The 14,806-nt window shown below is 35.6% G+C and overlaps 1 protein-coding gene across 1 annotated transcript; it reads right to left on the bottom strand.

Moving 5' to 3' along the window:
* Window positions 1–8,068: 8,068 nt before the first annotated feature.
* LOC149807488 (neuronal acetylcholine receptor subunit alpha-6-like) lies at window positions 8,069–12,586 on the bottom strand. The gene is made up of 2 exons (XM_089939998.1): window positions 11,676–12,586; window positions 8,069–9,591 (listed from the first exon to the last, which is right to left on the bottom strand). Exons 1-2 carry the CDS (start codon window positions 12,126–12,128, stop codon window positions 8,749–8,751), a joined length of 1,296 nt encoding a protein of 431 aa, XP_089796124.1. The 5' UTR covers window positions 12,129–12,586; the 3' UTR covers window positions 8,069–8,748.
* Between the last annotated feature and the right edge of the window lie 2,220 nt (window positions 12,587–14,806).

Raw genomic sequence — 14,806 nt, 5'->3', positions numbered from 1 at the left:
AGGCAGATGATTCAACATTTGTCCGCATCGTATCGTGAGAACAGGTCGATCCATGGAACAAGACGTTTGTATTTACAGTCTAAGATCGGATTGAAAAGGACAGAAATGTTTCTCGAATCCGAAATTGCGTTACAAAATTCATTCAGAAGAGACTGTTGCGAGACGTCTTGCCGTATATAGAAGCGCCAGCTTTCCTTCGCAGTGAAACGATGTCACAGGAAGAAAATGTACTGGTATGCGCCTGCCGTGCATACGAGAATGTATGACATGACATTTACAAAGACGATAATATTGATGCTACTAGAATAGAAATTTGTTTTAAATTGAGTTGATTTCCTTATGTCTTATCAAGACTTTTTACCGGCATCATTACCTTCACCGTCTTCTCCCTCGTTACCTTGGTAGGTGACTTTATAGTGAAAGTCACATGGGGCATGTTTGCTCATTTACTTCTTTTAAATTAAATACGAATTGTTCTTTTAAAATTTAACACTAAATTTCCTTTAAAAAGACTATTCAATTTTGATTATTGAATGAGCCGTACCTTAACTGTTATCAAAAAAAATTATCGACGAAACGTATCGATCTGTATGGTCTTTTACAATGGTGGTCATGTACTAAACTTTGGTCAAGAACAGAGCACATCGAATTGAATCGTCACAATATATCTTAGTACGAATTTGTTTATCAATATGCGTAGGTTTCATTTTACTGGATAACACCATATATTCATTTCGTCCAAAATGTAGCTATGCTCTTAACATTGATTTTGCGTCATGCTCTTTTCGGGACGTCTAAATAATAACCTTCCAAAGACATGCGGATGTATACGAATCTAAATGAGTGAATACTTGCCATTTGACGGTATATTGAATCAAATTCTAGAAAATTACACGAATTACTGAAATATTCGGTGTTGAGTGCCTACATGAATTGTGTGACTTGTACTACAGACAGAGATAGAAGGAAGAATTAGAGACATTATTACGTTTTTCTCTTGGCTATATTCTCTGTTTGAGATAATAATGAAACTTTTCACAATCCTTCACAAAAGTCCATTTCCTCTCCTTTCACTGTCTGTCTTTCTTTTTGAACGTTTTCAGCGGCAACGGTTCTTCCTCGTCTTCTTTTTCTTCTCGTGGTCTGGATTTCTTGCCTTTATTGAAAGGAATGAGTACTTCTTCTGAAATACTATTCAAGGCATGTCACAGTTACTTTAGTTTTGTAATTTTGGCATCACTTGTAACTTTGAAACAATTGTAAAACGATTTTTCTTCAATGAGTTATTATAAATCTTGAGTTTGTGCTTGTGCATGTCGTATATCTTAGCTGTGTATGCGTGTGTGTGTGGTCCTATTTTGACGCTGCATTGTGTCACTATACAAATTTCAAGCAGTGTGTCGACTGTTTGTCGAAGAAGAAAACACTAGCACACTAAAAACAGATCTTCTGCTTTACAGTGCCCGAATAACTTTTGTATAACCCACCTTTTTCTGTACACTCATTGTAAAGGAAAAACATGAGTTATGTGGAGGATATAATGTAAAAGTGTTGACCTATTTTCTGTCAGCTGGTTTAAGACTGCGAAAGAATAATGCTGTTTCCTGTCCCTGGTTTAGTGGAACTTTGCAACATTGTAGCCTAATATGCGTGCTGCAGAACATGATATGTCTTTAAGCTGGGAGAAGGTATAAAGCAAATGTTGCTCGGTAAGTCGACAATAAATATAGCACTACCGTTTTTTGAAATTAATGAGCGAAATAAATGATTGACGATGAACATTTCTCACATACAATTTGTCGTTGTCCTCAGAAACTCAAGGTAAACTAAGGTTAATTTCTCCTTGACCTCATAATGCCATAAACATAACAGAGCCAATAATGGTGCCCTACGTCTCTCCATATGCGTAATGATGAATCTGTCTCTATGTCCATCTCTCAAAACACTAATCTCCAACTAGAGCACCGTCTGTTCTACCGTCACTAAGTTCTGTGTATGTGTCTTTTCGCTTACCCAAATATTACTTGTGTGAATGTATTAACATTACATACAACTATATAGCAACCATTGTGACTTAAACCGTTTAAATTCACCTTGTAGTTGTATGTCGTCGTTCAAAATTTCTGGAAGTCACTTTCTTCGGTGATCTTCTTTGTTCTGTCAACATATCAGTTTTGCCGCAGTTTTTCTCTCTCAATTTCTCAGTCTCAATCTGCAGTGGATGTAAATTTTATTGGATATGAGACAACCGTGTAATCTGAAACATCGCGAGAGTGAACTGCTACCAAAACGTTTTAAAGAGTGTTGGGTGACACCGATTGCCATCGTAATTTGGTGTTTGCTTTCTCCTTGATAAAGTTTGATTGTTTCATCTAGATTGCACGATTTAATTTGAATAAGTTTTACACACACTACTAGATCTCCTTACATTTCACGGTGTAGTTGTAAGCCGTCGTTCTAAATTTTCTGTAAGTGTCTTTTTTGCGACTCTCAAATGAGCTAATAATGTAACTGGCCAAACGAAGTTCTTTTTGGATGAATCTGGACTCTCATGATTTGTGGCAAAAGTGTGTGCTGGTTCAGGCTTACTCGTGTTGTCTTCGAGATAGCTCTCACGAATTTGAGCAGCTCGTGTGTAAATCGATACGGCAAGTCGTTGTCGCTTCCTTTTTTCTAATTTCTCCCTGTAATGCTTTCATCTTGAATCGTTGCATCTGACAGATCACGAGAATAATGTGAAGAAGAGTAAAAGCCTATGCTGCTAAAGAAACTACAAGAAGAAAAACAGTGAAAGAATAAGAAAATGAACTTTTGTGATGTTTTGTGAAATATTCATTGTGATTTCAAACAGAGAATATAGCCAAAAGATAAACGTAATTCTCTCTTTGTCTTGACTTTTATAATTTGGATAAAAATATGGGCACTCACACACGCGCACCATTCAATCACGTGTTAAGGATATTTAAGTTTTACTTGGTTTAGCAATCTGTAAGTGGTATATCTCTTCTAGACAGTTCCGTGGCACTGAAAAGGACCGTTGGACATTTGTTATTTTGACAAATTCATAAACTTAACATGATTAGCTTCACACGTTTTAAATCCTTACCATGACCACATCCTACATATTATCAGGCTGCTGTGGATGCTTTGATAGTGTTTACTGCTACTGATGACATCTCAGTACTAGTTACCGTGGATTTACTGATGGCGTGATTTACATTTGAAGGTCTCTTTCTTTTGGAACGAGTTAAAGAAGTTTACTACGTTTATCCCAGATACTTTACTCTGCCAGACATTCTTGTGGCACTCTCAACGTTTCGCTTTCGTTGTAATTCTTCTGTCCTTCATACTTGCTCTTCTCTTCATGCTTTTTTTTTCTTCTTCTTTTATCTTCTTGCTGTTGTCGAATCACCAATTATTCTTCTGCAACTTTCTGCTGTTGTAAAACTTTCTGTAATTCTTCCTCTGTTTCTTTCTAAAATCCTCTGCCAAGGTAACGATGGAGAAGACGGTGAAGATACTGGTGCGGATAAAACTTCTTGCGAACGCAAAAGAAAATCCACTAAATTAAAATAATCCTCTTCTGGAAGAATGACCGTTGTTGTCTTTGTAGCGGTTATTCCATCACTTCTCGCATGCACCGCAAGCACATCCCAATACATTGCTTACCTAGTTTCAGCCATACTTAAACTATGTCGAATCGATTCACTGCGGAGGAAAGCTGGCGCGTTGATATACGGCAAGTGACGACTCGCAACAATCTCTTCTGATTGTAAGAGAGTCTCCGCGCTCTGACCGAATTTTGTAACGCGATTTTGTATTGCTTAACCATTTTAATCCCTTTCAATCTTAGACTATAAATATAAACGCCTTGTCCCATGCATTCATCTGTTCTCACGATAAAACGTGGACAGACGTGGAATCATCTACCCCATTTTTGGGAATGCTGTTCGACCCGGATTACCTTATGTATGCGAAATCGTCATAGGCATCATCAAGATGATGGACACTCCTATTTGGAAGAAAATGTTTTATGTGAAAAGGCAAGGCTGTCTAAAGACCGCCTTGCTGTGCGGTCCACTGTAAGACGAGAATAAAATCAGTGAGATGCGATGTATGTTAACTCAGTTTGTTTAACAAACACAAGGACCAGTTTCAGTAGCATTCAGATCACTAGAAAAAAATTACTATCCCACTATTGACATAGGTGTTTTTGTCTCTGTTGTGTGTAAGTCTTTTTCTGTGTGTGTCTGTGTTTTCAACTCAAACTTGAAAACCCTATGCCATTATCCTTCCCCTTTGGTCCTATAAATCCATTTGACTCTATACCCCTTTTGAGCCTATAAACATGTTTGACCACACAAGTGCCTCCCTATGTAAATTTCCGTTTGACCGATAAGTGCCAAATACTACATAAAATAGGAAGACTAATGTTAGCTCTCGTGCGACCACCCAAATGCCATTCTCGTGTTAATTCCCGTTTAATTTTCAAGTGTCACATTTGATCCTTTAAACACTTTTGACCTTTAAATGTCTCCCCAATGTTAATTTGTGGTTTGATCTCCACGTGTCAAATACTACATAAATTAGAAGCCTAATAATAATTCCCGGTTTGACCCCCGTTTCTGACTTGCAACTACTTCTGTCCGCGTGGGTTCAAATCTCGGTACGGCCAATGTGGTTATGTGAGAAAGCTGTCAATAGCTTATTGTGGATCAATGGTTCATACCAGGGTTTTTCCGGGTTCTTCCTCCGATAATTACAGTGGCTGTCATATGTTCCCTATATGACATTAAACCGAAAAACAACAGCGATCTTCCCCACAAAAGTCCGTCAAAGGATTATTTCATTTGATTTTGTTCTTTCACCCATGACATACAAACTTGTATAATAGTATGTTTTGTTCACTAAGAACCCGCTTAGGTGGAATTGTTAATGACAATAAAAGAATATTAATTTAAGAGATAGCTAAAACTTTTATCAGTGTTGTCCTTAATAATGGAGCGGAAAACGTCGTGTTCCATTGAATTAGTAGGCTTTTGATTTCCCTAAATTTAGATGGATATGTGCAATGATTAACTGATATATGTGGAAAATGTACATTGGTTATATCAATATTTAAGTCGTTATGTAAATAAACTATTGAGAAAAAATGATAATCAATAAATTAACAAATAGTTTCCAGATGCCATTTACTTTATAAATATGAATTTGGTAATGACGATAAAAGAATATTAATTCATGAGATAGCTAAACCTTTTATCACTGCTGTCTTTGCAATTAGAGTGAAACACATCTTGTGTCAGTAAATTAATAGGTTTTTAATTACTCTAATTGTAGATGGACGAGTGCAATGAATAATTGATGTATGTGGAATGAACATAAAGCTTTTATCAATATTCAAGTCATCAGGTAAATAAACTATTCAGGAGAAATGATAAGCAATACATTCAGAAGTAGTTTACAGAGGCCATTAGTTGTACAAATATGTTGACATCTAAGTGCGTTATCATATTTGTAAAAAAATTCAGAATATAGTTTTTTGTATGTAATAAAGTAGAAGCATTCGAATAAGAAATGTTAGTCAAAATCATCTGAATCACAGGTATTGCACATTATTTCTTCTAAATCTAAAGTTTGTCACCTTCTTTTTCCAAAGATCTATGGTTGTATGTCATAAATTTGTAGTTCAATACATAGCAAATCTTAAGTAATTTTCAAGAATTCAATTTGCTTGAAACGTTGGATGTTTGTGTCGTTAGAAGAATGGTCTATATCCGACTGATACATATAAACAACTCATATGGCATAGGAGTTTTAATTTCATTGGTTAATTATTTGATAAATGCTAACAAATTTTAATGAGTCTTTCTGTATGTGAACAGCAGTTTTTAGAACTTTTTCAAAATATACCTGATATCTGCAATTAATCTTCCACTGTAATGTAGATATTACGAACTATTACACATTATTGTATATAGTTTGGTTTCATAGAAACTTAGATCCGGGACCAATTTATCTATGTACAGTCTTTGACTGTGAACAGTTATACCTTTCTAGAAAGGACAGTGAAGGTTAACATGAAGAGATACAAAAAGTTTCCCTTTTGCTGTCGGGAACGGAACAGACTAAACTGTCCGTGCAGCTAAGTTGGTTAGTTCTTGTTTTTGTTGTTGTTGTTGTTGTGGGGTTTAACGCCATTTTTCAGCACACGATAGGCTAATTAAGTTGGTTAGTAAATTACCTAATTAACTCTTCTTCCCATACCTTTTCATTCGACCTCTAATCACCCAGATTCTCAGATCATAGTGACATCGATCATGTTCACTGCACAATCAGGTATGAGTGTTAGAAGAGTCAGCAAATGCAGCAGGGGTGGATGCACACTGCATTGTTCCGGTACCGAACCTGGTCCGTCTCTCACATAGGTAAGCGAATGTACCGCCAGATTAAAGCATCAAAGCTGTCGGCAAGTAAACTAATATACTGTAATATACAAAGGGTCTCCCCACAGAGTGAATCAAACAACTGCTGCTTTATTCTGGCTTTAGGTCGATCGTTCCCCTATTTCTAAAGACATCAAGACATTTATTGTCAACATAAAGGTTCTTCGAAGCACGCCATGCACCACAAATACGATCTCAAACACATAATACTATTTCTAGTTCAAATTACTAAAACACTTACATGTATGAGCATTACAAAAATTGATTACATTAAAGAAATTAGGAATGCCCCATTTTACAAAAACTGATGCATGCTACCATAATGTCTGGCAAATGCTATATATTATGACATCTGGTCCCATAAATTACTAATGACTCAGTCTTAGACATATATTCCCAACACATAATCAACAAATGATAGCTAAAAATCTAACAAATCTATAAATGCAGACGTAAATGCAACGAGCAGATATTCTAGGTTTATAACATTACCAACTCTTCCCCGAGTGACTACAACGTAACCACAACGACAATTTGAGAAGAAAGATCATACTTCCTACAGGACAAAGCATTTCTACAAAATCACAAGTCGCTTGCGACCTAGTGTCCATGCTAAATAACGACAAATTCGTCGTCGTTTTTAGTCCATGCTAGCGGACCCTACATCCTAAAATCAACATCACTTTTAAAACACAAATGCTACAGCGATAGAACAACATCTAAACAACCACAATTAAAAATATTACATTTCTCATCACATAACACATAAAGTTAATAACAATAATACGCCCATTAACAAATCATATCGTTATTTAAGACGAATCACCTTAAAGTACAAAACCGAATTCTAGTTTACATAAATCAAGTTATAAGCGGTACACTATTGACTTTTAACCAATACTTGTGGACGTTAATCATGCACGTGATTAATCCACAAACAACGTACACTAAAAGCTTTATATGTCTTCACATTAGAATCTCAGAATATAAAACAATAATTATAAATATTAATCAACCGTAATTCAGGAAGCCATCTGCCTTCTCTGCACGGCTCGGTCTATTCAACCCGCCTCATTGTGCCGTCCCTGACCCAACCATTTAGCAACCAAATGGACACAGCCGTTGTCTACCCTTATATGAATTTTCCTGTTGCGAAATAAAATGACCATTATTTTGCCAACTTATATTCGCTAATCAAGAACATGCGCGCAGGTACGGGGATTTTGTAATATCGCTATAGTTGAGAAAGTAATAGTCAAAAGTTCAATAAGTTTGCGTTTAGTGAAAACGGGGTGAGGGTAGGGGAGGGGTAGGGGATATTGGGAGGATGGTTCAATCAGAAGGTTCTTTTTTATCAATCAAACAAACCCAACTATAAATTTATAAATCCTGACAGGAAAGGAACTCACTTCAAAACCATTTTGATTAGTTTAATTCAAGCATGAGAGATTTTGAGGAATTAATAATTTATTTTCAAACTAAATACGATGCTTAACTGGCCTGATGTCTAGTAAAAAAAAATACGTCCGTTACTACACACTTTTATAACGACTGGTTCGCCCTCTCTAACAAGATACTCCACTCCACCTCAAATTACTTCCTGTCGGTAGCAATACAACAGATCAGATTCATAAAGGACTTTATTTGTTCACCTTTAAATGGACACTAAAAGAAACCAAGCTTAGATTGATATCACACGACATGTACCACAGAACACGACACAAATCTAATGCAACGGATTATTAAAAGCTAACATTATTACACTCTTATTTATTCAAACATCTGAGAACATTTCCTTATGCTAAGAAATCAGCGAGTGTCCAGTTTATAAAAAATTAAACCATGCTACTACTAAGTCTCGTGAATACTGTATATTATGAATATTGCTCATATAAACTGGAAAATGTATAGGGTTGAGAAAAATATTCACAATACTGACTCCCCACAATCAACAAATAATATCTTACTAGCTAATAATAACTAGCAATAAACGGGAACGTAAAATACAAATATCACATACCTAGGTATATTTCAATACATTGACGTCTACAAAAGAGGATAGTTTTATTTCCCTTTATCGACAGATTACGTATATGTATATATGCTCGATATATCTAAGGCCCACGCAAATATAACGTTCATAAATGTTGAGTTTTATGTCCTGTATAAGAAGATAACCGCCAAGATAGAGTTCACTGAAGATTCAGATAGCATAACTTAAATTCACAGTGACTCAACATTGAATCAAAAGGAAGATAATGAGAAGTTGTATGACTTAAAAGTGGTGGAAAGAAAGTCATTATTATGCAGCATTTTTTGAACAGATTGAAAATATTGTCACTGTGGTGATAAATGTTGCTATAAAGAAAATCCAAAAGAAAATGAAGTCGAGGGCATTACAGATGTGATTCCACGTGATTTTAGGCTTCTCATCTGGTGTTGGTGATTTTGAGTTTTTGATTACTGAAGTTGCTTCTTCAGTAGAAACTGTGTAACCAGGATCAAAATTAGGAACCTCAGCCTCTCTCATCATTGCCGGATGCACCTTTTTATGTCTTCTGCATCGGACTATTTCCACGACCCCTTGAAGTTTGATCAGCCATGATGGGATTGGGTCCTCATCCACATCCCTAAAATTCAGACGAAGTAAAAACAGCGTCAAAATGACGATCAAAGTACTAAAACAGGCCATTAGTACCAAGTAAATACCGAGAAAGGAAACTTTTTCTGAATTCTGTGGCAGTGTTGCTGTGACGATTGTCAAAAAGACGGCCAGAGCAAGAAATACTGTCACAGAAAACGAAGCCTTTTCTCCGGATTCTGCCGGAAGTACGAATATGCAGACATTCAGTAGAGACAACATTATGACTGGTAATATGACATTTAACAAAAAGAAAAGTGGTTTTCTTTTTAATTTGATTGAAAATACAACTGCAGCGTCAGAAGATTCCTGTAACGTATCTACGCTCGTGTCAATAATTGACCATTCCGAATTTTCTTCGTATTGATCAAGGATAATTCCCTTCTCCCCCTCCGTAACATTTACTTCCACTTTCGTGTAACTCCATGCCACAAATTTCAAGGAACAAGTTTGAATATCAAAAGGAAAGTAGGTAATATCAATTCCGCATGTTGACTCAAAAATCTGGAAAAGAAATTGAGCAAATTATTGACTGCCAAATGATTTGTTTTCAAATTGTAATGAATTATTTTTCAGTGTCAATAAGTTCTAAGGACTGTCTCATCAGAATGGTTCAAACTGTAGCCCACTCTCATGACACATTTATGGCCCTTCCTTAGATTTGTGGTGAAGCATAAGGATACAGTGATGGCCCATAAATGGTCGTGGAGTACTTGATATACAATGCAAAGAATCTTACATGAGTGCTCATTTCAAATTGACTTTATGAAACGAGTCCAAAAATGTCTATGTTTGCGAGCCTTTAACACTGATTCCATTTTACCTACCACAGTCTAGCTTAGTACAATTACTTTGACATGCAATGCGAGGCCTACTTCGTTACGCCTTTCCTTTATGTGACGTTATGACGCCGTCTGTAACTTGAAGACGGGTTAGTACAAGTGCTACATATATGAGAATCATCGGATAGGTATATTAACGTAAATAACACAGTATTCATGTTATAAATAAGAATCTGTCAAACGTAAAACAGCTTTGTTAGAAAGAGTTTACATAAAGTTCCCATGTGCCAAATAAGTTAAAGACCGCTGAAGTGGATGAACCAGCTTTTGCAAATAAGGTTCCATAAATCTATCCAGTGATTCCCAAAATGGGAAAAGGGTGGTTTTGAAAATTCAACTTTACTAATTTGTCGGAGAACTACATTACGATCTCCAGACTTTCTATGTTAGGCCCCGGTCCATATTTCACAAACGTAAATCTTATAGCTGAGTCTAAACTTAATAATTCTTGACATTAAGTCGGGCTTAAGGACGAAGTATACAGTTCAAAAATATACTTCAGCGCAATAATCTTGTTTTCGTTTTCGAACGAATATTGTTTTTTAAATAATATGAAAATATTGATAAATTTACAAGCAAAGTGGATATACTTGAAATATATAAAATGTTCAGGTTGAATCATTAAGACAACCTCTAGGCAGATTTCCAGGAACCTTTACAGACCAGCACTGGTCCATCACGAGTGTGTTGTTAAATCTATGACAGCAGTACTAGCGATGTTTTGTTGCTTATGCAACTTCATTTCTTTTGCAAAAGCATGCGACGTAGCGATATCTCTGAGTGGCTTCATAATATTTTCTGTTCAAATAACGAATCAGTTAATAAGCAATATCGCCCTTGTGAAGCGCCTTGGAATCTCTAAGAAGTTTTCACTAATCTTAAGGCCATTTAAACTGGTTTTTAATTCATTCTTCGTTTATCCAATAAATCTGACTTCATCTTATTTACTATATAGTTAAATACCGTTGTTCTGTGTGATTATTTTTAAAGTTCCAACACGGACCTTATAGCAACAGTTAATTCGTATATAGTGAATTTGATTTGTCTAGCCCAAAGTACTAGTATCAAATTAAAGGGTTAAAATTAATTGGCCATATCTTTAAACTGCTCATTGGATTTTTTTGAAACGTTTCATATTTATTTCCATCCACTGAGAATATATGGAATGAGTCCTACATGTTTAGAATAATATACAGTTCATCAAACATTCATAAGTATCTATAGACTTAGTGTGTACGATACATGATTTGATTGTTCAAATGCCTAATAAAACGGAATACTTTACACAAGGGCGGCATGTAAGGAAAAACATATTGTTGCGAAGACTGCCGTCTAGCCTCCGTACATTCGTTCTTACCATTGAATTTGTTCACCTCAATCCTAAATACATTACACGTCTTTTCTCAACATTCGTGTCACTAAAGTTATACTTACATATATTGTTCCTTACTAGACAACACGGAACTAACGAATTTTGGAAAGAAACGTGTTCACTTTAGCTGTTCTATTCTTTTTAGCAACGTTTTATGATCAAATAACAAAACTACCATTATTTCTTTCATGCTTTTGTAAAAGCATGAAAGCGGTATGGGAAATACTTTGGGGTTTAGCCAGTAATGCTCACAGATCATTGGAACCATATTAATATATTGTTGATGCGTGAGGATAGCGTTAAAATGCGAGGGAGAATGGTTCTTCTTAAAAGCGATAACAGTTGATCATATTTGTACAGAAAGAAATACCTACCCCAATGGGATACCAAAAGACCGAGCCATCATTCAACACGTAAACAAACAAACTACTGGAGCCAAGCCCTTTCAATTCGGATACGCCATTTTGCAGAGATATATCCGGTTTCCACACGTTGTCCTGAGGAATAAATGTACCTGTCAGGTCGCCATAAGTCGCTGGAGTCCATTGTAGATAATAATCGTTCCAGCTAATAGTAAGGTAACCGGAAGTAGTAAATTTTTCATTCTGCGAGTCAAAGTTTATTATGCTTGTAAGATAAAAGTCAATAACAACATCGGTTGTCGTATTTTGATAGTAAGTAGGTCTAACAGCCTTATTATAGGCAGACGCATTAAAAATTTGAGATAAAACATTCTTTGCATCATCCGATGTCTGAGCATTGACTTTAAGCATGTACACGATCACTAAGAACAGCAACAACATTGAATTTAGTTTCCGATGCGTCATATTTACTGGGATTGATCACGAATATATGTGCACTATAAAATCTATGATATTGCTTTTAAACAACAAGACAAAACACCTATTAAGCAGTCCATAAATAAAAGGATCTTTGCATTCCAAACAATTTGTCTTGGTCCACAGACAGTAAAATGATTTTAAAGTTACCTTTTTACACTTATTTTAAACACTTTAGACAGTATAATCCATTCTTATTTTTTTTTTAAATGTATCATGATAAGTTATCCCGATTCAGGTCTTGTGTGTGCTTACTCCATGTTCACGGTTAATGAGATTCATCTCTTTCGGCTACCGATATAAGCTTTGGTATTACCTCTGCAAATCTTTTTCTTCTGATTCAATGGTCCTTTTTTCAATGACATAGCAATAATCAATTCAAGCAACACGTCGCCGTCATGCATTGACGCGTCTTTTCTTACTGGCAAATTTCATTGTCGCAATTCGTTGAGTACATATTCACACAGTGATATCACTCGGAGATTTGAATAGAAAATCAATACCATGTATGACTAACAAAAAGGTTTCAAATTTCTTATTCAACCTAAAGTATCTACACTGGACTTGAGTCTAAAGAACATTCCTGTTAAGATAGAAATACATAATAATGAAGACAGTTTTTAGTGACTCTCTTTAATGTAAAAAGATGATGTAGGCCAACTACACTTATCTGTTTAAAAACTGGCCCTGTGAGTAATCATATAATCTGAGTACGATACTACTCACGCTCAAGCTCAAAACCCCAAATTTAAATATGGCTCATTGAGTTTTATTATATCACTGAATTTTAAACACGTTACATGGAATTCATCATTGAAATGTAAAATTAGTACATGAAATTTAACTATATTGCTGAAATTTAAATATGGTACATTAAGTATAACTACATCATTGAAATTTAGGTATGATACACAGAGTATAAATACGTCAACGAAATTTAAATATGGTACATTGAATGTAATTACATCACTGAAAGTCAATATGGTACAGCAGTATAATGACAGTCGTATAAAAACATCATTGACATTTAAATATGGTACATGGGTATACTTACTTAGGTGAAATTTAAATATGGTACATGGGGTATAATTACATCATTTAAATTTGTATGATACATGGGGGAGTAATGTTTCCGAAAGAAACATACATTACCGTATTTGTTGTCTGCTTGTTTGTTCGTTACGAGTAGCCAATCCAATAAATAAAATGATAGTACAGAGACAAAGTTCGCTTCAGCCTGCTACTGTATAATCAATCATACATCCATTTGCCATGAGTTAGACATTTAGTTATTTGACCAATGGCTATAACTGTGACACTGATCAGGGGACATCATGTCTTTACTCTAAGCGTCGACACAAATCTGGAGTTACATCACACAAGTAGGTATGGTCTGCGACTTTAGTTTGAATTCACCAGTAAAATGGCCAGCTTAGACCACGATCTACCCACTCATTTGGTAAATTTCAATGATGTAATGATGTGACTAGACCCCATGTATCATACAAATTTAAATGATGTAATTATACCCCATGTACCATATTTAAATTTCACCTAAGTATGTATACCCCATGTACCATATTTAAATGTCAATGATGTTATTATACGACTGTCATTATACTGCTGTACCATATTGACTTTCAGTGATGTAATTACATTCAATGTACCATATTTAAATTTCGTTGACGTATTTATACTCTGTGTATCATACCTAAATTTCAATGATGTAGTTATACTTCATGTACCATATTTAAATTCCCTCTCTCTCTCTCTCTCTCTCTCTGTCTCTCTCTCGGTCCAAACATATTTTGTTGCCTTAAATAATAAAATAATATATTTGCGAAAGGATAAGAAACATGTAAACAAGAACGAACAGCATTTCTTGCGACTGCGCAAAACAGAATCACATGACAAATGAAATAATTAATAACATGAAGTCAAATATAGGATAGATATGGAAACAGAAAAGACAAACAAAGATGGAATGATAGTTTAATTCAAGATTCAATCGATAGTAGTGCCGAAGGAAATGAAATGTAAGTGGTGGACTCTGCCCCATCTTCCCTAGCCAAAGTTCCGATATGTTGACCGTATCTATACCTTGGCGGATCGATCAGACATTTGGGTACTTTGTCATGGAGACATCTAACAGATTTCATCAGTTTTGTCCACGTTAGCATGTAAAGCCAAGTAACCAATGGCATGTAACAGCGGTGCACTGTTACTATGTACTTTGGCCGAAAATGGTTGAGGTAATTGACTTCAAAAGCAATCATTGTAAGTTTAACACCGAATGTATGACAACGTACCAAAGAGAAGCCATTACAGGTGTATTTGTACAAACACGGACTGGCAGAGGAAAATTGCTTATTTATTAGTCCATTCTAGTTGTGTGTTCCCCTTGTATCGATCATGTAGGAATAGTGTTCTTTGTTTAACTACTTGATTTGGACCGGATGCGGTTGCTTGCCACCGCATCCAATGAAACTGACAAACATAGGCACTGAAATATATGATCGATCCGCCAAGGTGTGGACAGGATTTACAAATCGAATATTGGCTAGCGATGATAACTTTACCCATCTTATTACTCACTCCTTACCTCTAAGTAGTCTCTTGTTTGTTCTCTCTCCCTCTCTCTCTCTCTCTCTCTCTCTCTCTCTCTC

This window comes from Sinohyriopsis cumingii, chromosome 1, assembly GCF_028554795.1.
Source record: "Sinohyriopsis cumingii isolate HCF-2022 chromosome 1, ASM2855479v2, whole genome shotgun sequence".
Taxonomy (NCBI): domain Eukaryota; kingdom Metazoa; phylum Mollusca; class Bivalvia; order Unionida; family Unionidae; genus Sinohyriopsis; species Sinohyriopsis cumingii.
This window is presented reverse-complemented; position numbering and strand designations above follow the sequence as displayed.

Excerpts from the sequence above, each read along its gene's own strand:
- LOC149807488 (XM_089939998.1), bottom strand. The coding sequence starts at position 12,128 with ATGACGCATCGGAAACTAAATTCAATGTTGTTGCTGTTCTTAGTGATC. Across the intron at positions 9,592-11,675 it reads TCTTTTGGTATCCCATTGGG|ATTTTTGAGTCAACATGCGG; the intron begins GTAGGTATTTCT and ends TTTCTTTTCCAG.